This window comes from Engystomops pustulosus, chromosome 6 (genome assembly GCF_040894005.1).
Source record: "Engystomops pustulosus chromosome 6, aEngPut4.maternal, whole genome shotgun sequence".
Classification (NCBI taxonomy): domain Eukaryota; kingdom Metazoa; phylum Chordata; class Amphibia; order Anura; family Leptodactylidae; genus Engystomops; species Engystomops pustulosus.
Genome location: NC_092416.1, coordinates 31,077,982 through 31,105,772, shown reverse-complemented (window position 1 = coordinate 31,105,772; position 27,791 = coordinate 31,077,982). Strand labels below are relative to the sequence as shown.

Here is a 27,791-nt window from a genome sequence, read left to right as displayed (position 1 = left end):
CAAACTCTGTCGTGGGAAATAGGCCTAAGGCTTGTAATAACCTAAATAAACCTCAAGATAATTTAAAGTCTAAATCAAGGAGGGTGTAGAAGAGCGAGCGGGCTCCACGATTACAATGCTCTATAATGTGGAAGCTGAGACTCCTTGCATCCTATCACTACGATGCAAGGAATCCCGTCCCCAGAAGTGTGGTCAGCCTGTGAAACAGCATGGTCTATTATTACGAGCTGATCACGTCTAGTGCAAAACAACCCTTAGAAGCAAGACATCAAGATTTCAATACATTACAGTGCACAAATGATGCAGTGCAAGCATCAAAAATGCTAACTAACAATTTTAAAAATGGTGGTTACCTAAAATATGCAAAAATAAAATGTGGGTGTGGTTTCCCTGCAATATATAGGTTTAAAGGGGTTGTCCACTTTCAGCAAACAATTGATATTGTTTGTTTAAAGGGGGTGTCCGAGTTTAAAAAAAAAATATATGTGGCCGGGAGCGGGGTTACTAAAACAATAAAGCTGTACTTACCTCCCGGTGCCCTCCCGTATCCAGCGCTGCTGTCGCTCCGGTCCGGGGGCCATGTAAACAAACATGGCCGCCGGAGCAGCGCTGGACTCAGCTTCCGGCCGGATGCGACAACCTTCCGGTCCCCATACACAATGCTGTGTATAGGGACGGATAGGCGTACCCGGCCACGGCCGGCCGGAAGCTGAGTCCAGCGCTGCTCCGGCGGCCATGTTTGTTTACATGGCCCCCGGACCGGAGCGACAGCAGCGATGGATACGGGAGGGCACCGGGAGGTAAGTACAGCTTTATTGTTTTAGTAACCCCGCTCCCGGCCACATATTTTTTTTTTTTTAAACTCGGACAACCCCTTTAAGGAAATGTTATACAACTTGCCAATATACTTCCTGTATCAATTCCTCACGGTTTTCTAAATCTCTGCTTGCTGTCCTTCTATAGGAAGCTTCCATGTTTACTCCTGTGGATAGAAATCTGTCCATGGTGGTGATGGACATGCAGATGCAGAAGCCTAATTATTATCACAGAGAGTAATAGGAGTTATGTGATAATAACGGCTCATGCACCTGGGTGTCCATCACAGACCATCACGTACAGATTTCTATCCACTGGAGTAAACATAGAAGATTCCTATAGAAGCACAGCAAGCAGAGATCTTGAAAGCCATGAATAATTGATACAGAAAGTGTATTGGAAAATTGTATAACTTTTCATTACACAAACAATATCAAATATTTGCTGAAAGTGGACAACCCCTTAAAATCTAATCTACCAGTTACAATTGTAAAATATTGCAAGCAATTAAAGGGGTTGTTCGATTTCATTATACTTTATACTATGAGTTCCCTTTATCTGGCCTCTTCTCACCTCCAGACTCCGCTGGTATACAACGGTGATGTAGCTTCGACATCGCTGAGCCTCTCTATACCAACAAACGCGGATGGAGAGTGGTGACGGCACACTGGACAGGAGACCAGATTTGAATCCCTTTGGAGCCCATAGTATAAATATGAATAAAACTGCACAACCCCTTTAAATATACTGTATTTTTGCATTAAATTATGCACACATGGCACAAAAAAGGTAGATGTTACATACAAACCAAAATCATTTTAACATACACATTTACATATTCAGTAAATACACGAAAGTGTGCACTATATGGACACCTTTGTAATATACAAACACACATTACACATGTACACATATCTATATTATATAAATCCATTATATTATATAAACACATGCACACTCCATATATGCACATTTACACAAGTTTACACACTCACACACACAATCACTTACTTGGTTTTAGCATATGAAAGGTGAAAGGTTTAGAGCTTGAGGCAGAACAAGACCAGCAGCAGCACATCACTCCTGCTCCTTGTTTACACAGCCCGGGACTGTGCCCCTCCCACTTCCTCTAGTTTCGACTACAAGGAGCTGCGTCATTTCTGCATAGCAGAAGGAAGCTGCTTCTGTGATAACAGTCTAGAATAGCTTCAAGTCTGAAGACAGGCAGAGGTGGGGGCTGAAGGTGGCTACACACAGGTGTTGTGCCCTCTTTATGGGTTTGCTTTGGTATTTTTTTTAAGGTGAAGTTATTATTTTGACATTATCATTCATGACATGATCTTTTCTCTGGAAATGTGCCTGAATGCAGAAATGGATGCATCTACCTCATTTAGAGGACACCTAGCTATCCTGCTGCATACACCTTGTAGAAGAGCAAGGCCATGGATTAATAGGCAAGAGAGCAATGATATTAGATTGTTCATTTACCTTTTAATTTTGCACAGTAAACATGAAACATCCCAATACTTTTATAGGAAGTGCAATTTTTCATTGACTGAATTCAACTAGCTTAAAGGGTTTAACCACTTTCTTGGATTTGCCCTCATGGCTTTCTCCAGCTCAGTTCAGATGCCTAGTACTTCTGCTTTGCGCTGAACAGGAGCAGTCACTGTTGAGCACATGTAGAGAATGTAGAGAAGTGGATGCCTGCAAGTCAAGCAACTCTCACTGTGGACACATGGACCACCTAATTCCTTTAATTTTATAATCCCTACATAGTACTGGGTACAGGTGAAAAGGAACCTTTTACCAGGGACCTTGTTTTCACTAAAGACAGGTTACATGCCCATCACACCTGCAGTGCAAATCTGTCTTTCTGCTTTCTATAAGTATTTGCATTACAATTTAATTGTGTGTTATAACTTAACCTTGCAGCCTGACAGAATCCTCTGTGTAGTCCCAGGGGTTGGGCTTTGTTTTGGATGCATTTCAAAAAATAACACATGACTTGTCTGTACTGCTCACTCCTCAGCTCTCTGTGCTCCTGTACACCTCCTCCCACCACTCATGTCCCCATTCTGTGAACTCTGTGAAGGAGCTGTACAGGAGCACAAAGATGGGGGCTGAGAGCTGAGGAGTCTGTAGCACAGACAAGTCACATGTTGTTTTTTGAAATCCATCCAAACAAAAGCCCAACCACTGGGACTACACAGGGGATTCTGTCAGGGTGCAAGGTAAGTTAAAACACACGATTATATTGTAATGAAAATGCTTGGAGAAAGCAGAAAGACATATTTGCAATGCAGGTGTAATGGGCTTCTGTAACCTGTCTTGGGTGAAAATAAGGTTCCTGGTGGCAGGTTCCCTTTAAAGGGGCTGACCACTTTTCCTTGTACATAAAATGGCTGCAGATGGAGAGTCATGTGATCTTTAATTGTCCATAAGCAATAACCCTGCCAGGACCTTATATTCATGAATACTATCATAAGGTCCTGGCAGGGCGATTGTTCATGGACAGAGAGAGATCACATGACTCTCCCCTTCATGGACAGGAATGTCTGGCTGCCAAGGTAAAAGACAGGAGGCTTCACTTTATCAAGAGAGTGGAGCAGAAATATGAATTGTTAAATGGATAAATGACCTAATATCCTGCACCCAAACTTAAACACACATTACAAAAAACATGAGGTAAAGTGGTAAACCCCTTTAAGTGCAGTAACAGTTTATAGTCTTTTACGAAATTTTCTTATGAAGTAGTCAACCCCTTTAAATAATAACACACTATTTACCAGAGATACAAACTTTGAGCATCTATTGACTTAAGGCGTATCATGTATAATAGAATTATGAGATTTAAATGTAACATTTAATGTTTATAGTACATTTTATACAGGTACATGTACATAGTTTTGTCATTTATCAAGGGCTATGTACACCATTGCACTGATTTCATTTTCCGGGTGAAATGAATTTAAGAAAATTGTTTAATACAAAATGTTCCACCAATATTGGTGCTGTCTGTGCAACTGCTTCACATAGTGGATTGTGCTGTTGCTTCTACTTTTTGCCAATAGCACACAATTTGTGACTGCTCAGGACTGATAAATGTATCTATAGCATAGTATTTATGTATTTGCTAGAGAAGAACTACAGATGAGCGGAACGTTCATGTTCCGTGTTCGGGCTTAACGGCGCCACCCAGACGTATTGCTGTATTGGTGGGTAAAGAGACAATACGGCAAATTTCTGCCCCTAGCATGGCTGTAATACACTCCTGGCCAATCATAACCATGGCTAGTTGGTAGGGGCGACAATTTGCCGTGTTGGCAGTTCGCCCTTTCTCTATATAAGGACCATATGGCTCATGTCCATTCAGAGATACTACATTAGATAGAAATTTTAGATACTAGTATAGCTTGCATAAGAGGGAGGAGATCACAGTATCTTATAGGTGTTGTTGGACACAGTCTGTATCATAGTGTACAGTGTGAGGAGAGCACAATGTAAGAAGTCTGCTAGAAGGAGGGAAGAATCACAGTATCTTTAGGTGTTGTTGGACACAGTCTGTATCATAGTGTACAGTGTGAGGAGAGCACAATGTAAGAAACCTGCTAGAAGGAGGAATCACAGTATCTTATAGGTGTTGTTGGACACAGTCTGTATCATAGTGTACAGTGTGAGGAGAGCACAATGTAAGAAACCTGCTAGAAGGAGGAATCACAGTATCTTATAGGTGTTGATGGACACAGTCTGTATCATAGTGTACAGTGTGAGGAGAGCACAATGTAAGAAGCCTGCTGGAAGGAGGAATCACAGTATCTTATAGGTGTTGATGGACATAGTCTGTATCATAGTGTACAGTGTGAGGAGAGCACAATGTAAGAAGCCTGCTAGAAGGAGGAATCACAGTATCTTATAGGTGTTGATGGACACAGTCTGTATCAGAGTGTACAGTGTGAAGAGAGCTCAATGTACGAAGCTTGCTAGAAGGAGGGAAGAATCACAGTATCTTTTAGGTGTTGTTGGACACAGTCTGTATCATAGTGTGCAGTGTGAGGAGAGCACAATGTAAGAAGCCTGCTAGAAGGAGGGAAGAATCACAGTATCTTATAGGTGTTGTTGGACACAGTCTGTATCATAGTGTACAGTGTGAGGAGAGCACAATGTAAGAAGCCTGCTGGAGTTTAGAATCACAGTATCTTACAAGTGTTGTTGGACACAGTCTGTATCATAGTGTACAGTGTGAGGAGAGCACAATAGAAGGAGGAATCACGGAAGGGGACCTGCTAGTTCGAAATTGCTACTTTCTGGATTAACAGGACACAGTCCAGCACATAACAACTTGATAAAAGGAGCAGGTGGATAGCAGCATCTAAAGACAAAATAAGTATTGAAGACTGTAGTAGAAGATTCAGTATATTTATCAGCAGCATACATAAGGAAAACTTATTTTTCTTGCGAAAGGTGTACATAGCCAAGCAAATTTGAAATAGTAGCATGCTTTTGTACTTACAGTTACCTGTGTTTCCATATTAATGATATGTTTCTTGCACTACGACAATTTAAAGGAACACTCCAGTCAAAGCCCATTGATTGAATTTTACCTTTTGCAGGGCTTGAAGGGAGGAGCATAACTCCAGGTTCTAGGAATACATGGGAAATGAGTCTTGCTCCTCAGTGCCGGGCCCCAGGGCAAAATGCATGCCATGCCCCCCAATTATAATATAATGTTTATAGTACTAGTCTTCTCATATAGGAAAGATACACCTTAGGCCTCAAGGGCCCAGTTGCGGCCGCACCCTCTGCACCCCTCAAGTTACCCCCCTGGTGCCCCTCCCTTCAGGCCCTGCAACATGTATTATTCGATGAAATGGCTTTGACTGGAGTGTTCCTTTAAGCCTCTCCTTGTCACATCACTTGACTAAGGATTAACTGGGCCAGTATTGGTTTGGAAAAAATGTTTTCCCTTAATTTAAAGGGAACCTGTCAGCTTCCCAGTCACAACCGAACATGTGGCCTGTTTCCTGCATTATAAATGTGGCCTTCTTGAGATGTGTTTGTATTTCGGTGCATCATGGTGGCCATGAAATCTAGTGCACACACCCAGTTTTACAGGGTAAGCAGGACAATACAGGCTAGTTTATGATGCAGGACAATTCTCCATAGGTTTCTGTGAAGCTGACAGATTCTGGGAATCTTAAATTCAGATGCTCCACTGTATCAGTAGTGTTATCTATCAGGAATCGGGGATGGGAGCTAGATCCCAGTGGAGGGGGCCCCATTACACATTCATTAGTCGCTTATTTCATTAGCATTTACTCGATAACAAATTTATTAGACAATCGCATAAGGTTTTTGATGGAAAAACCTGCTAATTTTGATGGAAATGGGTGAACTTCTTATAAAGTTGAGGTACCCCAAGCTCCAGTTGGTAGTTGTTGGGCTTGGTTAAAGAATTACCTGATCTTTTGGTTGTTGGGAACAAGAGAAATCTGGTGGCATATGTTTTAATTTTACCTCTCTACATGTCCATTGAGCGTTCAAATTTATGGGGTTTAGATAACTGGGTGAACCAGTTTGGGCTCACAGCCATCCCAATGTCTAAAGCCAACATTACAAGACAAACCCCGGGGAGCAGTAAAAATGTAAAATTTACTAACCATTCTTTCTTTTTTAGATCGGACGTGTGAAGGATCCTTTGACTACTGTGGCCGATCACTGATCTCACTCCTGGACATTGTTCACATTTCTGTGGTTACTCAGGCCACTGATTGACCACAGCAGTCACTGGATCCGCCAACTCAGCCAGAACAGAGGCTGCACTGCTGGAATCTAGAGTTAATTTATTTTAATAGCCCAGAAAACCCATTTCAGTCAAAGTGTGATCGAGCTTTGGTCATATGGTTATTACTCTAGTCCAACTAGAAATAAAGTTAATATTGTAATTCGGTAGATGTCATAAATTAAACTAGAAAACACTGATAAAATATTAATACATCTAAAAAGGCTGTAAACCGCAGAATTCACTGGAAAATTCATAGCGAAACATCCAAATGACGCTACATATCATGTTTCATCAGGAGGTGCTTAAAGGGTTTGTCGCAAGCATTGAAGTAGCTGCCAACCTCACCGATCATGAGAACAGAACGCTCAGCAATCCAGAGAAAGGGCATCCGATCTCATTAATGAGTGCTCTATTCAATACAGAAAATAGTTGGAATTAGCTGAGCGCTGTGATTGGCTTCATCTTTCTCATACAACTGAATGGAACTGACCCCTGTTCTCTGGAGAGCTGGGGGTCCCGTTCTTGTGATTAGTTGGGTTCAGAGCAGTTGGACCATTCACAGGATAGGTAATTACTTAAACACTTGGGACAAACCCTTCAACTCCACGAATACTTCCTTTAATTGTAGCATAGACGTTACTACAGTAACAGAAACAACCACAACTAACTACAGAACGCAATAATTCTGCTTCTAATAGAGGTGAGAGCGGCTTCAAGATAAGGAAAAGGGCGTACGGTCCTTAAATGTCCTGTCCTTCAGCAAGAGAAGCTACAGCGGCAGCTGCGGCAAACTTTTCAACTTTATGCTCTTGGCGGTGTTTCTTGAGTCCATATGTATTACTAAAAGCTTCACCACATGTTCCACATTTAAAGGGACGCCCACCTTGATGGGTCTGTATGTGTTTGTTGAAATACTTTGGATCTTTGAAGAACTTCAAACAACAAGAGCAGCGAAGATCCGGTTTGGCATTGTGAGATCTCTGATGCCGTAAAATGGATGAAATGTAAAAGAAACTCTTGCCACATTGGTCACACCGATACACCTTTTCCCCTAAGTGAACCCTCTGGTGTTCTATAAGATTGGATCGATAGCGGAAAGTCTTACCGCATGTTGGACAACGTTGAGGACGAGCTACGGTGTGAAGTCTCTGATGCTCCGCTAGACTGGATGATTGGGCAAAACGTTTGTTGCACAGTGCACATTTGTAAGCACGCTCACCAGTGTGTACCACTTTATGTTGACGAAGATACCACGAATGTAGAAAGCCCCTTCCACAAATTGTACAGCGGTATGGGCGTTCTTCTGTGTGGCAACGCTGATGTCGCATAAGAAGAACAGCTTCCCAAAATCGTTTGCCACATATAGAACACGTGAAGTGTCTCTTCTGAAGGTGGCTCCGACGATGAAGGAGAAGGTCATAAGCTCCCGTAAAGGTCTGCCCACATACATTACAGGCCATGGTGCGTCTTACCAAATGTACATATTTATGGGTAACTAAACCCAAAAAGTGCTTGAAACTCTGACCACAAATACTGCAAGAAAATCTCTCACCACTTGGAATCATGGGATGCTCCTCAGATGTAATGGTCACCGGAGGAGTATCTGGTGCCATAACTCCATTTGATGTTGCCACCGTACTCACCATACCATTCTGCATGCAGTTTATTTGATTGTTTTCGTTAACTTCTTGACACTGGTTTACAGGAATCAGACATTCTGGAGCTGTTTGGTGAACCAGTTTATGCCACATTAAATTTTCAATGAAGCCAAAACATTTTCGGCAGATGTCACAAACATAAGGCTTGTCGCTCATATGAAGTTCTTTGTGGTTCATGAGATGAAAAGAGTCTGGAAACTTTTGACCACAGTCTGTGCACCCAAATGGGAGCTGATCGACAGGCAGGGCTCCTGTCTGTACTGTACATGGTAACTGAAGCCGGTGGATTTGCTTGTGTCTTGTAAGGCTTTGAGGATAGCCAAAAACCTTTCCACACAACTCACATTTGTAAGGACGCTCCCGGGTGTGAACTACATGATGTTTGGTAAGATGAAATGATTCTCGAAATCTCTTTCCACAAACTGAACATTGGTGGGGTTTTTCCCCAGTGTGAATGCGTTCGTGTCGTTTTAGCGTTTCTCGTCTACCAAAGCCACGCCCACAAATATTACAGCAGAAGTTTTTGCTTGTATTGGTAGAAAGAGACGACTGTCTTCTGACAGATGGATTTACTACAACAGATCCAATTCTTTCGATAACACTTGTAGCTTCTGGGTCTCTCTGGACATCATCAGTAGAAAGTAAAGAAGTTGCCTCTAATGTAACAGATACATTGGGATCTCTGGTGTTCTCAATGAGTGAATTTTGGGGAAGGGTTGGGTGTAATAAAGGGATATTTTGTTCATGCAGATGCTTATGTCTTAAAAGACTCTGCGTAGTAGCATATGACTTTCCGCAAACGTCACAGTTATAGTCTGGTCTTAGACCCGTATGAGTTGCCTGGTGTTTCAACAGGTACGTAGCATCTCGGAAAGCTTTACCACATATTTCACAATAGACTTTTAAGGAATCGGAGTGTGTCTTTATATGACGTTTCAAGCTTTCACGGCGATTGAAACTCTTTTCACATACCGTACAACTAAAGGGCTTCTCACCTGTATGAATGATTTGGTGCTGGTGAAGGTGACTTTGCTTTTTGAATACCTTCCAACACAGGTTGCAAGTGAATGGACCATCCGGTTGTACCGTTACGTTAGCCTGTACCTCGGCTACAGGCATCTCCATTGAATTCAAATAGGACTCCGACATTGCTGCAGCTACTACAGCTGTTGCTGCAGCTGTTTCGATGTCTGTTGGTAATACTGTACTGGTATTTTCTACTTCTGTGCCCTCTTTATGGCATCGTCTGTGTCGAATCAGACTAGAAATGTGATTATATGAGCGTCCACAAACATTACACTCATATGGTCTCTCGCCAGTGTGTACAAGCATGTGCTGCATTAGGTGCGATGACTGTTTGAAGGATTTTTGGCACACCGTACAAGGAAAGCGTCGATCAAGTAGATATTTCAGTTTTCGAAAGTATTGTTTGTCATCTTTAGTGTCTTTTTCACCTTGGACTTCCTGAGTCACTGGAAGGGAACGCTTTATGTTATTGAGAAGAAGCTGATGGCTTGAAAGACCCACTATTCCCCATTGCTGTGCATTGAAAGTCCCATCATAGATAGCCTGGGGGTTGGGCGCAGAAGGATGATTGTTGGACTGGATGTGTACCGTTTCTGCCTTTTTAGGTGAAGAGACAGAAGATGAAACTTCTAGTTTGAACTCTTTAGGTTTGGAAGTTGAATCAGTAGGAAGCTGAGTATTATTAGGTTGGTTTTGAGAGCCACAATCGTATGAAGCAGAGGTACAAGGGAGAGCGGCTGCAGGCTTGGAGTGTTCATGATGGTTGTAGAATTCCATAGGTTCAAAGCGCTGGTGATTGAGGAATTCTAGGAAGTCGAAAGGATAACTCTGAAAGTGAATTCCTTCATCTCCTGCATTTGCTTCCATGTCATAGGTGACAACTTTCCTACAAAATCAAGGAACAAGTGTTATATTCTGCAATAATCTAAAGTTACTAGCGATTGTCATTGGTATTGTCATCTTCATATGATAGAAGTGATTGCACAATTTTTGTTTACCAGGCTAAACATAAGTTTAACAAAATTTGGTACATTATCAGGAGTCTTAAAAAATTCCAAAAAAAAGTAATATAAGTCTCAAATTTGATTCAGTGCAGCACCTTCCATCATTGCCGATTTCTGTTTGCATATTGGTCGAATACTGGTTAAAGCCAAACAATGGCTAAGGCCAGTTATAGGATGTACTGCCTACTTGTCGTTGACAGCCATTGCAACCTCTGTTTACAGAGATCATGTGTTGGCAGAATTTACCGGCAACACTGAACAGACTTTTTCATTTCAATCACGGCCCCCTCATGATTCGATGTTCGCCAACACAAGATTGGTCTCGTCCAATGTCCCTTATCCTGCACATGAAATCTTGTATTGTTTGGTTCAAATGTTTCATGTTCCCTATCTATCACATACCCAAAACTTATTGATCTGCCAGAAATGTGATCACTTGTATAATATAATATTCACAGCTGTATGTTATATATAACAAATGCAATTATAACACTATAATGCTACAAATGCAATTATCTAACTATCCAGCAGCAGCAGGAGGCATAATACCAAGACCTCTACAGATACCAGTAAACGGTACATAACTCATAAACCAAATATATTGCTTGGGCTATAAAGGGTAGACAATAAATTCAGTCAAAACTAATCTAACGTAAGAAGAATTTATTAGTAAAACAGATATATTTTTAATAAGTGACAGTAGGAAGCCATCAGCTCCCTGTCCAACCATTCACTATATAGGCCTAAATAGGCATGTAGCCATCAAGTCAGGACCAGGCTCCAGGACAGGTTTGTGCCAGACATTGCTCTTCACTACAATGTGATCGTGTGGTGGGGTATTATATGGTCCTTGTATGTTAATACTTGGTGTGTGACTGGATATCTACTATAAGGGATTGTTCAGGGGCTGTAGTCAGAAGAGGAAGGGGGGGGGGGTAGGTCAGGTTTTGGTGATTAGGCCATGCTCACTTCCTAAAGAATTATGGGAAAGGAAATTAAAGTTTTCCTGGATGGCAAAAAACACTAGGCCTTCAGTACCAACATTCGGAATGTGGTTCCATACACGTCAATGCCCGACGTTCAAGAAGCCTTATAACATGACTTGAGATTGAGCCAAACCAGTCCCATCTGCCCACAGCTGGTGCTTCTGAGATTTTCCGTGCAGAATACCAGTTTGATGGATGCTCTCAGGAGGGGTTAGATGTCTCTTTGAGGACATCACCTTTGCAAGTATGTGGAGACTTATTGGCCAGACTCTCCTGACCAAGAATTTAAGGAAAGGAATATGGAAAGAAGTTTTCCTTCATCATATTATGTGATCCTCCCTACACTTCCTACTTCACTCTCCTCTACACAATAATCTCCTTTATTTCTTCAGTATCTCTTTCATACTCTAGAACTTACTATCCCAACACATCAGACAGTTCTCCCAGACCAAAACCTAAAAACACAACATGAAAACCCACTTCTTCAGGAGCGCTACAATCTATAGTACATCACTATCTAAACAGGGTCGACATCCACCACCACTTGTATATTGTAAACCCACGAAGCATGATGATGTCTCTCCCTCCTTACCGGATGAGTCATCTACTTATCTCGCGTATGTTGTGAGTGTTTTTGATGCGACGTATGAATAGTTTCATGGAATTAATGGTGTTCTTAAGAGAAATTATGATACATAGTCGCTGTAACTAAGTTTGTCAGGTACTAGAAGTTGACTCCTGTACCTTCAAAAAAATTTTGAGGCAAAAGGGGTGTGTGGGAGAGCATAACGTAAGCCTTGCCATTTGTTTCCATGATCTTTATGAACTCTAGCATTGATTATGACTTACATTCAGTTCTGGTCCAGGTTGATCTCCTCTCCTCTGTCTGCAGCCGTTCTCTCCCCCTTTCCTTCTCAGCTGCCTGCAGTCTTGGGAGTCATCTCCTCTATGTACAGAATCCTTCCCTCCCCCTCAGCTGCCGAGTCTTGTACTCTGTGTGCAGCCTTAATCTCCCCCTCTTCTTCCTCTTCTCAGCTGGCCGCAGGGTGGGTTGTGCTGTGAGCCGCCCTTTTCTCCCCCTCTTCATTAGATGCTTGCAATGTCCTCTCTATATGGAGACCTCTTTAAGAGATACTTCAGCTCTAAACCAGAAGCACCAGAAACTGATTTCTACTGCTTCCGGTTCAGCACTGAATTTGAGCATGCTCAATGGAGACCCTAGTGGATGAAGACGAAGAAACAAGTCCACAACCTCTAGTCAACATGTTTCCTCTGCACTGTGGGGGTCCCAGCACAAGCTAGTGCTGTGATTCCCTCATAGAACATCTGTGGGTGTCCTTACATGTACAGATTTTATCAGTCTTAGTTTCCGTGTGTAGATGCTAATGGATTAGACTCATACCTGTCTGATCGCATAGATTGTAAGCTCTTGTGAGCAGGGTCCTCATCCCTGTGGTTTTATTTGACAATTTTATTCCTCTGTTATGTCTTATTTTGCTTGTATATGTCCCCGTGATCTCTAAGGTGTTGTGGAACACAATAATTATATAATAATTCCTTTATTTATATAGCTCTCACAGATTCCGAAGTGCTGCACAGAGCTTGCCAAATCAGTCCCTGTCCCCGATGGGGCTCACAATCTAATGTGGGAGGAAACCGGAGGACTCGGAGGAAACCCACACAAACACAGAGAGAACATACAAACTCTTTTCATATATTGAACTGGATGGGACTTGAACCCAGGACCCCAGTGCCGCAAGGCTGTAGTGCTAACCACTGAGCCATCGTGCTGCCCTTGATGGCGCTATGTAAAGATTTACACAATTACAGGCAGTCCCCGGGTTACATACAAGATAGGGTCTGTAGGTTTGTTCTTAAGTTGAATTTGTATGTAAGTCGGAACTGTATATTTTATCATTGTAATCCCAGCCAGAACTTTTTTGGTCTCTGCAACAATTGGATTTTAAAAATGTTGGGTTGTCATAAGAATCAATATTAACACTAAAGCTTCATTACAGACGCCTGTGATATCTGTTACAACTGATTATTGTAGCCTAGGACTAAAGTACAGTAAATTACCAATATCCAGAGGTCCGTTTGTAACTAGGGGTCGTATGTAAGTCGAGTGTTCTTAAGTAGGGGACCGTCTGTATTATAAATTGAACATTCTCCCTTTAACTAAAGTGATTAACATTGCCCTACTGAATTAATTATGTATAATTTTTATTAATACTATCCTAAGGTCCTGGAAGGGAGATTGGTCATGGACTGTTAGGATCTCATGACCTTCTCTTTGTGGCTATTTTATGGACAGGAGTGGCAGCTGATGAGGTCAAAGACATTACTGGAACTGCTGTCTTCTGCTGTCTACTGCTGTTTTCTCCCTGTCTAGCGTGGTAAATGTGGTTTAATATATACATAGACTATTAATCTCCCCGTTTTTGTTACTAATAGCAGGGGTTAGCCTCATATCAGATAAATCCTATGACTTACACAATGCAGAGGTATTGTTTATTCTATGGTTTGCTTAACTAACGATTGCAACTTATTTCTACTTTTGTTATTGCAGGTGCTATATGTATAACTGGAATTACCGTATATGCTTGAGTATAATCCGAGACCCCTAATTTTAACACAAAAAACTGGGAAAACCTACTGACTCAAGTATAAGCATAGTATATAGCATGCCAGCTCATGCCCCCAGTATATAGTCAGAAGCCCCTTGCTCCCAGTATATAGACAGCCAGCTTATACCCTCAGTATACAGCCAGCCCTTTGCTACAAGTATATAGCCTGCAGCCAATGCCCCAGTATACAGCCTGCAGCCCCTGTCCCCCAGTATATAGCCTGCAGCCACTGCCCCCAGTATAAAGCCTGCAGTCCCCGCTCCCCCAGTATATAGCCTGCAGCCCCTGCCCCCCAGTATATAGCCTGCAGCTACTGCCCCCAGTATAAAGCCTGCAGTCCCCGCTCCCCCAGTATATAGCCTGCAGCCCCTGCCCCCCCCGTATATAGCCTGCAGCCACTGCCCCCAGTATATAGCCTGCAGCCCCCATCCCCAGTATACAGCCTGCAGCCCCTGTCCCCCTGTATATAGCCTGCAGCCAGTGCCCCCAATATATACCCTGCAGCCCCTGCCTCCCAGTATATAGCCTGCAGCCAGTGCCCCCAATATATACCCTGCAGCCCCTGCCCCCCAGTATATAGCCTGCAGACCATGATCCCCAGTATACAGCCTGCAGCCACTGCCCCCCAGTATATAGTCTGCAGCCACTACCCCCAGTATATAGCCTGCAGTCACTGCCCCCAGTATATAGCCTGCAGCAAGTGCACCCCAGTATATAGCCTGCAGCCCCTGCCTCCAGTATACAGCCTGCAGCCCCTGACCCCAGTATATAGCCTGCCAGCCCCTGCCCCCCAGTATATAGCCTGCAGCCCCTGCCCCACATATATAGCCTGCCAGCCCCTGCCCCCCAGTATACAGCCTGCAGACCCTGTACCCCAGTATATAGCCTGCAGCCACGGCCCCGGTATATAGCCTGCAGCCACTGCCCGCCAGTATATAGCCTGCAGCCACTGCCCCCCAGTATATAGCCTGCAGCCACTGACCCCAGTATATATCCTGCAGCCCCTGACCCCAGTATATAGCCTGCCAGCCCCTGCCCCCCAGTATATAGCCTGCAGTCTCGGCCATCCCAATATTATAGCCAGCAGCCCATGTCCCCCAGCATATACCCAGCAGCTCCTGCCCTTCCCAGTATATAGCCAGCAGCCTCTGCCCCCAAGTATATACCCAGCAGTCCCTGCCCCCCCAGTATATAGCCAGCAGCCCCTTCCCCCAGTATACAGCCTACAGACCCTGTCCCCAGTATATAGCCAGCAGCCCCTGCCCCCCCCAGTATATAGCCAGCAGCCCCTGCCGCCCCAATGTAAAGCCTGCACCCCCTGCCCCCCAGTATTGGCCTGTAGCCCTGCCCACCCAGTATATACCCAGCAGCCCCTGCCTCCCAGTATATAGCCAGCAGCCCCTGCCTCCCCAGTACATAGCCTGCCAGTCCCTGCCCCCCCAGTATATAGCCTGCAGTCCCTGCCCCAGTATATAGCATGCAACCTCTGACCCCAGTATATAGCCTGCCATCCCCTGCCCCCCCAGTATAAAGCTTGCAGCCCCTGCTCCCTAGTATATAGCCTGCAGCCCCTGCCCCTGGTATACAGCCTGCAGCCCCTGTCCACCAGTATATAGCCTACAGCCCATGTCCCCCAGTATACAGCCTGCAGCCCTGTCCTCCAGTATATAGCCTGCAGTCCCTGCCCTCCCTAGATTATGAATATAGCCAGCAGCCCATGCCCCAGTATATACCCTGTAGCCCCTACCCCCTCCAGTATATAGCCAGCCCCCCCTGCCCCCCAGTATATACCCTGTAGCCCACCCCCCTTCCGACGCACCCCTCCTCTCCCCCCGGGCAGATCCTCTTCTTTCCATCATAGTTTGTGCCGATGCCAGTGCTCACATTAGAATGTCATGATGCATGCGTCAGACCGCGTGCTGACACAGAGCCGATGCTGGACATCGATGGATGGATGGGGGGGGCGTTGGAATTTGAGTACTCATTTTTATATAAACTCAAGTATAAGCCGAGTTAAGGTTCTGCAGCTCATTTTTTTGTGCTGAAAAACTCGACTTATACTGAAGTATTTACGGTACCCTGAAACTCCAGAATTGTCGTAATTGTTCACAAACATGTCTTTGCTAAACTTCAATAAAGTTTATTGAACATAAAAGATGTTTCTGAACCAGAGCTTTACCTTACATATCAATAAAGCAGTGCACTGATGCCTATGTCCCAGTTGTTGTGTATACAGGTGGTCCCAGACTAAAGGACACCACTAGTTACAGACGGACCTCCATGACCACTGCTGAAGGTCTCTGGACGCTTTACTATAGTCCCAGGCTGCAATGATAAGCTGTAAGGTGTCTGTAATGAAGAGTTATTAATAACCTTTTTTCCCATGACAAAATATTGAAAGTGCAATTGTCACTGGGACCAAAACACTTTTTTTCTTGAGCTACAATTATAAAATATATCTGTTCCAACTTACATACAAATTGCAGGTAGGTTAATGACAGAGGGCTCCATAGGGCAGAAACCTCTACAACAACTTGAGGTGAGTGATGGCTCCAGTAGTTGGAGAGGTTATGGGATCTGCCATCACTACTGTGAATTCCGTCCTAGAAGATGGTCAGTTGTGCTCCTTCCACCCGCTCCGAGCATTGTTTGGCCTGCTACACCGTTCCTGCTACCAGTTCCTACAGAACCAGACTAATGGGGAGGTCAGGGACAATGCAACATACCCTGTACTGGCACAGTAGGAGAGACAAAGGGCCTTATAGCCACACTTCAATTGCTGTTAGATAAGTATTTACAAAAATTCTCTAATCCAGCTAAATCTAAGTGGGAGGTTGAGGTGTGAGGCGCAAAGGTATTCTCAGATACTACTGTTGCATAGGGCATACAAGAAACCAGTACGGAATTTGATGGCGCTATATAAGTAAAGATTATTATAAACCAGGGTTGCTGCATAAAGTCAGAGCCTGGGATTCAGCCAGTGGGTTGGATTGAGGGTTTTTTTGTGTGTTTTGCTTGTAATTTTATTTTGTGTGTTCAGGGGACTTTCACTCCTAGTCTTATCTGTGGAAAACTTGATAAATAGATTAATAAAAATGATCTGAACCAATAAAAAAAAAAACAGTGCACAACTATTAACAGATGAATATTGGTAAATTAACTCTTAGCCTGTCCCTTTCACTTACACATACAATACAAAAAAAAAAAAAAATGGTATACATGCTGTGATGTTAGGGGCAGTCAGGGATCATATGTAGAGACAAGGAGGCAAATTTACTTACCCGGCCCATTCGCGATCCAGCGGCGCGTTCTCTGCGCTGGATTCGGGTCCGGCCAGGACCTGGGGCTGGAGAAAGTAGGAGGTGCTTTAGCAGCAATGTTAGGGCAGACCATGTATAGATGAGCGGGGCTGCCGACCTGAGACAGGAAAGACAGTAGCAGCAGGCTGGTGTCTACATGCCTTGGGTAGTGATGTGTTCTGTTCCTCAGCACTCACAGAAGACTCTCAGAAGTCTCACTCATAAGTCTCTGAAACATCAGCCAGAGGGCGTTTTAGTTAACTTTCCCCTGGGCGTGACTCCAGGCATCCACAAATAACAAACCTCAAGGTAGATCAGGATTAACATTGATAAAACATAATTTACGATTGGCTAAAAAATAAGCCCTCTCTTCCCAGGGAGATAATATACAGCTGCATTACCAGTTATGGACAGTAGATGGCGCACAGAGGTAATCAGGCTTTATGGACAGAAACCAATCTAACCAATATTTTGTAATGACTCTGGGATTATTTATATCCACAATAATCCCACTGTTCTGCCACTCATGTAGTGCCTCCATCTACCATCCAGCATAGATTGGGATCCCTTGTTGGCAGAGTCCTCCTTCCGCATTTGCCAGTTCAGCCTAGTTTTGTGTGTTTTGTACTTGTAATCGTTTTTATGGAATGTAAATGAATGTCTCATTGAGTGTACCGCACCATGGAATTAATGCTGCTTAGTAATTAAGTAAATAAATCGTCATTATAAAATAAGATAAGATGGTGCATATGCCTATAGATCGGCTCCAGGATCCCCCACTTTTTCCCTAGATTTGCTGGTCTTTATGGGATTTCTTGGCCCACACATGGAGCTAAAATCCAGTGGCAGGAAACTGGAGGCAGAGTGAAGAGTTTAGCCGCTACTTGTGTCCTACTCCTGCTCCGGCAGTGAGATGCTGCTGCCGTGTGGGCCCGGGCCAGTTGGGACACCCTTGAGCCCATTACCTGCATCAGCCACACAGAGGTTGTCTTCATCCCGAAAGCACTTCTAAGATCCAGCTGCAGTCCCAGCATGTGTCTTGCCTACTGCTCCCAGCTGTAGGTCCTTAAAGCCCATCAGTAACAATCCGTTCCCGGGAGCTCGGATGAGGTCGACTCACTGAAATTCACCAGCACTGGAACACTGACACCCCTGGACATGCCGGTCACACCTGAGCCCTTTAGATGCAGGTGGTGAGGGTCCACATGATCAGAGCAGAGGGGCACATAAGCTTCATGTAACACTCAATGACCCTTCTCAACAGTATCGGGCAAAGAAGGAATCAACAAATCAAGATTGTCAGCAAGGCCCAGGAAGCCCGGAGCACAAAACATGGAGCATTCAGAGGATACTATCAGAGCACCAAGATGCAAGTCATGTCCCACAATGACCAGCACCAGATGAACCGGAGTTCCAGAACCTGCATAGGAGGCACAATAGTGTGTCGGCACCAGGGTACACACAAAGTCGGCCCGTCACCGAGATGCTCAGTGAACCTCAGAGTACAAGTACCGCATCTGAACCACCGAACAATTCGAAGGTCCAGTACAGCATCATCCAAACCGCAACCCCACCCCCTAGTGTGTATATGTTCTATTTTTATCTGTTTTCCCTTCTTCTGTGACTCCTACATGCATGTAATTTGCAGCCTGTAACATATGTGAGACTCCTAAATGCACATAACCTGTAACATATAATCAATAAGATCAATAAACTATATTGTATTGTATGAATGCTACACATAGTGGAGGGTATCTTTGTTATAGATTGGTTATATATGGTCAATTTTCATTCTGAGTCATCTATGCTGAGGGCAATGGCTGTACAATGGACCGTGGATTATAAATAGTATGGGAATATCTGAGGAAATCCAAGGTGAACCCTTATTTGCTACTTTCACAGAGCCCATGGACCTGAATTTACACCTGTAAAGGGTCCAACAACCCCCCTAACCCTGTGCCATATAATATAGACAACACACAGCAGTGTGCACAATACAGGACGAGGAGTGTAGAGGTAAGACATAAGCTTTAGCCGAATTTATTAACATTTTACATACAAGCCACATACTCTACCGTGCATAGAATGGACGTGGCCTCTGCCCCAAGAGGGGTCACAATCTAATTATCTTCTCTCGTAGGGCATCCTGGTAAATCAAATTATCTCCTATGCACTGAATGGTTGGAACAAGGCCAATCCATGCCACCTTTAGGTAACACTATGGCATATTTCAGATTCACATTGAAAACCTTATAATGTATAGACCAAGCCTTGTGTGAACAGACCTTTAGGGCATTACATGCAGTAATGGCTGTTACTGAGGCAGCAGAGGACAAGTCTAATAAAAGGAATATTACATAAAACAAGACATTGCTGATTGCTTGGTTTACGACCTGTGATGGGGCTAGATCCTGGTGGGTGAAGCAGCTACAGTATTGTAATGGTTTTTAACTGAACATCTTCCAGCGAAAGGAATGAGACTTTGGTCAAAGTTTTGGTGAGGGGGAAAGACATCTCTTCTCCAGAATCCAACTTAATGTTAATCTTGTCATCCTGGAACTCAAAGTCAATCTGTGAAGACAGAAAGCAGATGCGGTCAGAGTGGAGTTAAAGGTTTAGCCTCCGTGATAGGATTACAGCTAACACAAAGTACTTTTACCGTAGTTTCTGCCCCCTGGTGGAAGGGAAAACAATCTTCTCTGCATTCTGATCCCCAGACGTTATCTGTGAGGGAATTGCAGACTATTCTGTGGACATCTCCCTCATGATCAAAGCGAGGATTGAAGTGGAGGTTAATATTAGAAACATCTTCCCCTATATTTATTGCAAATCTGCAAAGAACAAAATACTCTAAATGTGTATTCATGGAATATGAACTTGTGATAAAAAAACAGAATTCTCTAAATAAATGAATACAACAAAACTTAATAACAAAATGGAGCTTAAATAGGTTCACAAAATGTTATGGGCTTTCTAAAGTATGCAGAGTTATCTCCAAGATGGTTGCCACTGGAAACTACAAGTCCCATGATCCCTCAGTTGTCAGTAGCAGCTCCTCCCTCTTATGCTTTGCTTCCAGTGATGTTCTAGCAGACTGTCCTGTTCTGTTACTATAATAATGATGTGTAACTGCCATCACTGCACATTACCCCATTTAGTTGACATCTCACCACAACAATGGCCATACTGGATGAACTGCAACCAACCAACTACAGCCAAACATAGTGATGATCACTTGACCTGTCCAGGCAGGTGCAGGATTTGTGATATGGACATGTGACCAGCGGCCATCTTCTGTCCTGCGTCTCCTCCACAGGGACAAAATCAACGAGCTGATGAAGGGCCAGGAGCATTTTAATTCTTCATTATAATGTATAGGGGAGTCAAATTTTAAATTACAACTAGTTACTTTAGCATATATTTCAATGCCCATTTAAATATAAAGTTTGCTTATTCCTTGAATACCCCTTTAAATATGACAAAATTTACCACAACCTGCAGGTTACACGTGTATGAGACAGTCCTTGCACAGTGCCACGTGTTCACTGGCCACTTTTGTTACCTTGTGTGGTAGAGTTACTCAGCTTTGTTTTCTCACTCTGTCTGAGGTTGGGTTATTCTAGATCTAAGCAGTACAATCACATCCACCACAATCATTGAGGTCAGGTTGGCCACTTTACCTCATTTTTTTGTAATGTCTGTGTGTTAGGGGCCGGATATGAGGTAATTTACCAATATACATATATTAAAAGTTCCGCTCCGCTTTCTTCATACGTAAAGTGAAGCCTCCTGTCTTTTACGTCATCAGCCAGACATTCCTGTCCATAAAATGGCCGCAGATGGAGGGTCATGTGATCTGTATCTGACAGTTGCTCTTGGACAGATACAGATCACATGACCCTCCATCTGCGGCCATTTTATGGACAGGAATCTCTGGCTAATGAGGTAAAAGAAACAGGAGGCTTCAATTTATATATCAAGAAAGCCGAGCAGAATTGGCAAATTGCCTATTATCCTGCCCCTCACACATTACAAAAAACATGAGGTAAAGTGGCCAACCCCTCTAATGCACAGATATCTATGTTACCTTTTACAGTCTGCTGGGATGAAAACCTTGACTTCCACACCGTGACCTGGGGTCAGGTCGAGGTTCTTCAGGATCGCACCCTGTACATGGAGAAGTAGACACATGAGGGCAGCATTGACAATGCACATATGACATATATAACTACTGTGCTTAGAATGATCCCCCCCAGGCACGGCCTGTACCTAGGGCATAGAATTATGGAGTCCTCGGGTGCAGAAATTATTATTTTTTTTTTTTTTTATTTTCTCATCCTTGGCCAATCTAACAATGGGGAAGATTTTTCAAGCTGTCTGTTCCAGATTTCTGCACAAAAAAGTGTCTGAAATGCCTTCTACCACATTTATTAAAGGGGTATTCCAGGAATCAGCATAATTTATATACAAATGGGTCCTTAAAATATAAGCTTATATGTAATTAGTTATTTAAAATTTTGCTCCCGTTAGCAGAAAATGCTGATGACATAGACTGTAATGAAGAATGAAAATGCTCCTGGCCCTTTAATCAGTCCGTTAATTTCCTCTGCGCGGTCCGTTGCAGAACAGACACAGGACAGAAGATGGCCGCTGGTCACATGTCCACATCGCATGTCCTGCACCTGCCTGGGCAGGTCATGTGATCACCACTATGTTTGGCTGTAGTCGGTTGGTTGCAGCGCATCCAGTATGACCGGTGTTTTGGTGATGGCAGTTACACATCATTATGGTAACAGAGCAAGAAAGTCTGTTATATCATCACTGAGAGCAGAACATAAGAGGGAGGAGGAGTTACTGAGAACTAAAGGATCTTGGGACTTGTAGTTTCCAGTGACGGCCATCTTGGTGATAACTTTAGACAGCCCATACATTTTTGTGAATCATAAAATCAAACTATTTAAGCTCCATTTTGTGACTAATAACATTGAGTTTTGTTACATTATTTAATTTGTAGCATCATGGGTTTTTGTATCAGACATTCATATTCCCGGAATACCCCTTTAATGACATGTGAAGTTAGAGTGTGTCACAGTGTCATCAAGGATGTTTGAAGAGGACTCACGTGCTGAGCCATCATCAAATAAACTGGGTGCTTTATGCATTATGGAGCAAACACCCATGAAAAACACCAGAGAGTGCTGGCAGCGTCGCTTGGCTGGGATTGTTACTCTCGCCTGGGTTCGACACTACCCATGACGTCATCAGGGACCTCCTAACAGGGACATCTGTCAGTACAAGACTCCAGGGCTTGTGATTTCTGAAGATTTCTTATAGTGTGCTAGATCTTTGGCATTGTAGCATATGGTAGGAATGATCCGATCCCCTACGGATAAAGTACCCTAGGGGATCTGCAAATAAATTGAAAAAAATGTTAAAGTGAACCTGTCAACCAGGAATGTGAATTTTAGCATGATAAGGGTTCCAATAGCCTATGCTATGATGATTTTAAAAATGCCTTTGTCAGCATTCTGAATCATTTTAGTAGTTTATCATAGTTTGATTTGCATTACCTTGCTCCCTGCTAGCAGTGTATGATAAGTCCCGGTGCACCCTACCAGAAGCCGCTGTGTGTGCCTGTGTCTCCCCATGCATTCTTCCTCTCCTTCACACTAGCTGCATGAGTTTGGAGGAGAGGAGACTGACACAAGCACATACATGCTGCAGCAACACCCCCACTGCCAGGACTCAGGCAGGGAGCCAGCTAATGTGAATTAAACTTATATAAACTACTGAAATGATTCAGAATGCAGACAAAGACATTTTTAAAATCAGCATTGCACAGGCTATTGGAACCTGTCACCAGCTAAAATCCCATTCCTGGTGATAGATTCCCTTTACAGATAATTAAAAACCCTAAAAGTTTGAATACCCCTTTCTCTAGAACTGATATAAAAATAAACAAAAAAATCATAAACATATTAGGTATCAGTGAGGTCCAAAAGTCCCAGTCTAACAAAATATAAAAATGTTTATTTCGATGGGTGAATCTTGTAACGGAAACGGAGCACCCAAATGTCTTAACCAATACTTTTTCGACATTTTGCAGCTTTTAAAAATAGTGTAATACTTTGTTGCAGCATTACACTATTCTGGCTCATATCAGTGTTCCCCAGTGATCTTGGAGGAAATACTACTCCTACTACTTCATACTTATGTTATAAACAAGACACCATAGGCCAACACGGGGGTTTGGAATAGCCATCTTCAAAAGTTAGACCACAGCAAATAAAGCCTCAGCAAATCTAAACCACAAATCACCATAAATGACACCCCCACCAAACAAGCATTTAACAAAACATAGAAAAATAGTGAAGATAAAAAGTTTTCAGTAAAAAACTGCAAAAGATTAAACAAGCAAAAGATTCAGTAAGATCAATAAACCATCCCTTCATAAAGCTCATGGCCCTGAGGCCCTCACTCACAGCTACCATCGCTCTTCTGCTCTAGAGTCATACCTCATCAGCAACTGCCCTTCCTTTATATGGCGAGAGCAGCCAATCAGAAGAGGGGCGTGGCCTGATTGTTCCTCCCCCAAATACTGTAATTCTCTACTGACTTTTATTATGGTTTTCTGGAAATCTCCACCTTGATCAAACAGGTCGACCGTGGGGTCCCACGCCACAGTCCGCTGGTCTGTGCCCCTCCGCTGAGTATGGCTTTCGGTTGGCCGAGTTGGCCGAGGTCGGACCGGAAGCTGAACTCAGTGGAGCTTTCATGCAGGGACCACCTAGACGGCGAAAGACCCCAGGACCGATGGAGGTGGTAACTACGGTACAAAAGAAAAACTTTACTTTACTATAATCTGTTACTCATCTGTTACTCACTGTTACTTACAATTCCAAGTCCTGCCATCTCCTTGTGGGGAATGAGACATCTTTCATAACTGTCCACATCTCTGACGTGACGTGATGTGTGTTCTTTCAGATTATGTACTTTGGGGTGATTTATCATGCCTTACACACCATATTTGTGACTTGAAAAGGTTGCAGACCATTTGAATTGCAATTCTTGCCTATAACCCGCACCAGAAAAGTGGAGAGCTGGCATGGATTTCAAATGACCTCGTAGGGATATAACCTGGAGACTCCAAATTACCCCGTAAAAATTATGATTATTATGTGGTAGAACACGCTCCCATCCTAAACTCAATAAATGGACAAAAATGGGTTGATTCAAGGGAAAAAATATTTAGCTTTGGTCTGGCCTTGAAAAACTCCATTTGTAAGACCTTGGTCACTAGTTCAGTTTAAAGGAGACAAGCCGCTTCCTGGTGGAACATTGTCTACAGTAGTCATCATGGAGTCAGTAAGTTGAAGTGGAACCATATGGTAAGTACACAGATGAATGGTGCAGAAGGCTCTAAGATGTTGAAGAAATTTTGAAGTACCTCAATTACTGCTATAAAGTGTAAAAAAAAAATCAGAGTAAAACGAATAATCCAGAACCTTGATGCATTCCGTGAGCTGGAGAGGCCTTCAGCCAGAGAGACGAATAATCATGGAGACGTATAGGTATTCCATCAGGAGAAGAAATATTATTTGAGAAGTGAAGATATTTCAGAAGTGTAATAATAGTGGAGCTGTGCAGGTTTTCCATCACATCACATGAAGAATAATATTGGAGACATGTAATAGTTCCAGCAGAGGAGCCTCTGGGCAACAGGTGACACCTGAACATCCGCCTCATGACGGATATTGTGGAGCTTCACTACACAGAAATGCATCATATGAGATGAAGATAACTCATGACTCCAGATCCACATGACCAACAGCTGCCTGCTGGCGGAAATCAACTTTTCTCTACATCAGGATTTTGTTAACTATGTTTTAGTACAATAATAATATAGATACTAATAATATGAAAAGTAAATGAACGGAAAGAGGTGCTTCACGTGTAGGAGTCTTTATTACGGTAAAACTATTGATGGATTGAGTTCAACTAAAATATTTGAGCAATTATCCACAGGAGGGAGAATGGGAACAACATGGAAGCCTACTTGATACAGAACTGGGAATGGGGTTCACTACTACTGCCAGAGATGAAGGAGTTAAGCTCTTCTGTCTGTAGTTCTGCAGTGTATTTCTTAAGCACTTCTGGTGAGGTGTTTTGTACTACAGGCGGTCCCCTACTTAAGGACACCCGTCTTACAGACAACCCATAGTTACAGACAGACCCCTCTGACCTTTCTGAATGCTTTACTATAGGCCCAACCTGCAATGATCAGCTGTAAGGTGTCTGTAATGAAGCTTTATTGAAAACCTTGGTCCCATTACAGCAAAAAATGTTTAAACTCCAAATGTCACTGGGGCCAAATTTTTTTTTGACTGGATCTGCAATTATAAAATATATAGTTTCGACTTACATACAAATTCGACTTAAGAACAAACCTCCGGACCCTATCTTGTACGTAACCCGGGGACTGCCTGTATACTGTTGTGTTTCCTGTTACTTGGGAGGTATTTTGCCCTGTATTCTGATGTTTGGTACTGCTGGGAGGGTATTTTGTGCTGCACTTTGGAGATTGCGGCTTCTGGGGGGCTATATTGTGCTGCACTGAGGTGCTTTTTTTATAGCGGGTATTTTGTGGTTTTGCTTGTCTGTCAGCTGTTTGTAGGGGGTATCTTTTCGCACTGTGGTGTTTACCTTTTCTGGGGAGGTATTTTGTACTTAAAGTTTTTTTTTCTATATTTGGCTAGTCCTTACGATTGCTCCATCAAACTGCGAACAAATAAATAGGACCACAATCAGAGATGTACTAGTGACTTACAAGATATACGTATATATGAACTCCCCCGATCTGTCTGTTACAGTAAATCAAGTGAACCATGATCATACATATTACGTGTCAGATTATTAAAGGGAACCTACCACCCCGATTCTACCTATAAAGCACGTCCCGGCTATCTTTTAGAAAAGTTTATTGCGGGCATATGCAAATTTATTTATGCGGCTACTGGGGCGTGGAGTAGCCGGACATGAGGCTACTAGTCGTGGCTACTCCACGCCCCAGTAGCCACATTACTCCGCCTACCATTTAATCTTCGGCGCGCAGCTCCTCGTAGCTGCGCGCCCTCGTCCGAGTCCCCCGGCATCTGCGGCCTACTGCGCATGCGCAGTAGCTCCGGCCCCGGAGCCGCGGCTGCGCAGCCAAAGGCCTGGGTTCTGCGCATGCGCAGAACGCAGGGGACTCAGACGAGGGCGCGCAGCTATGAGGAGCTGCGCGCTGAAGACTAAATGGTAGGCGGAGTAATGTGGCTACTGGGGCGTGGAGTAGCCGCGACTAGTAGCCTCATGTCCGGCTACTCCACGCCCCAGTAGCCGCATAAATAAATTTGCATATGCCCGCAATAAACTTTATAAAAAGATAGCCGGGACGTGAGGATTAGCCCAAAAAGGGCTATCCTCACGTCCCATTCATCCACCTACCACCCCTTCTACCTTTATAGGTAGAATCGGGGTGGTAGGTTCCCTTTAATGATTCCCCCAAAAAATGATTTTACAAATAACTAAGATCCATAATCCAGCACAACACCCATACAAAAAGAATTATCTACCACATCTACCACAGCCATAACAGCTGTTACGGGGCCCAGAATGTCAGGGGACCCATGTGCACCATTATGTACATATTATGCTGCACAGATTTTTGGCTGTTGTTTGGGATGTCAGTGTATGTTTACACATGACGTAGGTGGTTCCCTAGACAACACGGCACTGCCCCTGTTATGCGCAGACCATCCTCATTCTAGCAGCGCTGTGTTTGACAGCTCCTGTCATGCGCAGTAGACTTTCCCTTTTTTTGCAGCTTGCGTTCCACCTGCGTTCCTCATTCGTTTTTGGTCGCCGTGCGCTGGGCATCTACATTGCCCTTTTGTGCACTATCGCGGCTGAGAGGTGGTGAGATACCCGATACATGTGTTTTTAACGCTTTCTTCTTGTACACTGCTTGCAATTATACTTGTTGCACTTGTCACTTTATTTGCACTTTGCACAGTAGGTGCTTTACAAGTTTACAAAGTTTACAAGTTTACAAAAATAATTTAGCACTGTATATGTATGCACTAGCACTTTATCCAGTTTTCTGTATATAATCTTTTATACAATGTAAGGGGGATTATGTTTTGATATTCTGACACGATATTTTAATTCAGGGGGTGGGGTTCATTTTGATCATGTGATCACTTACTTGTGGTATATATGTATCCTGTTCACCTATGTCACTTGGCTTGAAAAAGGCTCCTTAGAGCCGAAAGTTGCTGCTGTACCTTGTTGTACTTCTGAACATGGAATAAAGCATTTTCACTTTCTTCACCTAACCATTGAAGCCCTGGAGTGCTGCTTGATTCTCGTGAATATATTGTTAAATAACAATAACCTGAGACACCGACATGGCCTCTATGTGGCCCCCTACAGCAAACAGTAGTCAAAGTGCCCCACCACAGGAGCCTCAGTGCCCCCATCAGCCACTGTGACTTCATTGCTCCCCCAGCAGTCTCACCAGCAGCCACAGTACCTTCATTGCTCCCCCAG

The 27,791-nt window shown here is 43.5% G+C and overlaps 2 protein-coding genes across 3 annotated transcripts; both read right to left on the bottom strand.

Annotated features, from left to right (window-relative positions):
• Positions 1-6,508: 6,508 nt before the first annotated feature.
• ZNF865 (zinc finger protein 865) lies at positions 6,509-12,442 on the bottom strand. Its single transcript, XM_072155458.1, has 2 exons — positions 12,125-12,442; positions 6,509-10,171 (listed from the first exon to the last, which is right to left on the bottom strand). Coding segments are annotated over exons 1-2 (2,832 nt in total). The 5' UTR covers positions 12,127-12,442; the 3' UTR covers positions 6,509-7,341.
• Positions 12,443-19,212: 6,770 nt separating this feature from the next.
• On the bottom strand, positions 19,213-24,352 carry LOC140065634 (galectin-1-like). Of its 2 annotated transcripts, none has more exons than XM_072113218.1 (4): positions 24,096-24,352; positions 21,289-21,368; positions 19,861-20,032; positions 19,213-19,772 (listed from the first exon to the last, which is right to left on the bottom strand). In XM_072113218.1, the coding sequence occupies exons 1-4, from the start codon at positions 24,210-24,212 to the stop codon at positions 19,629-19,631; spliced, it is 513 nt and encodes a 170-aa protein (XP_071969319.1). In that variant the 5' UTR covers positions 24,213-24,352; the 3' UTR covers positions 19,213-19,628. The 2 variants fall into 2 exon arrangements, with proteins under 2 accessions (XP_071969319.1, XP_071969320.1); XM_072113219.1 differs by lacking the exon at positions 24,096-24,352 and adding an exon at positions 23,684-23,715.
• Positions 24,353-27,791: the final 3,439 nt, after the last annotated feature.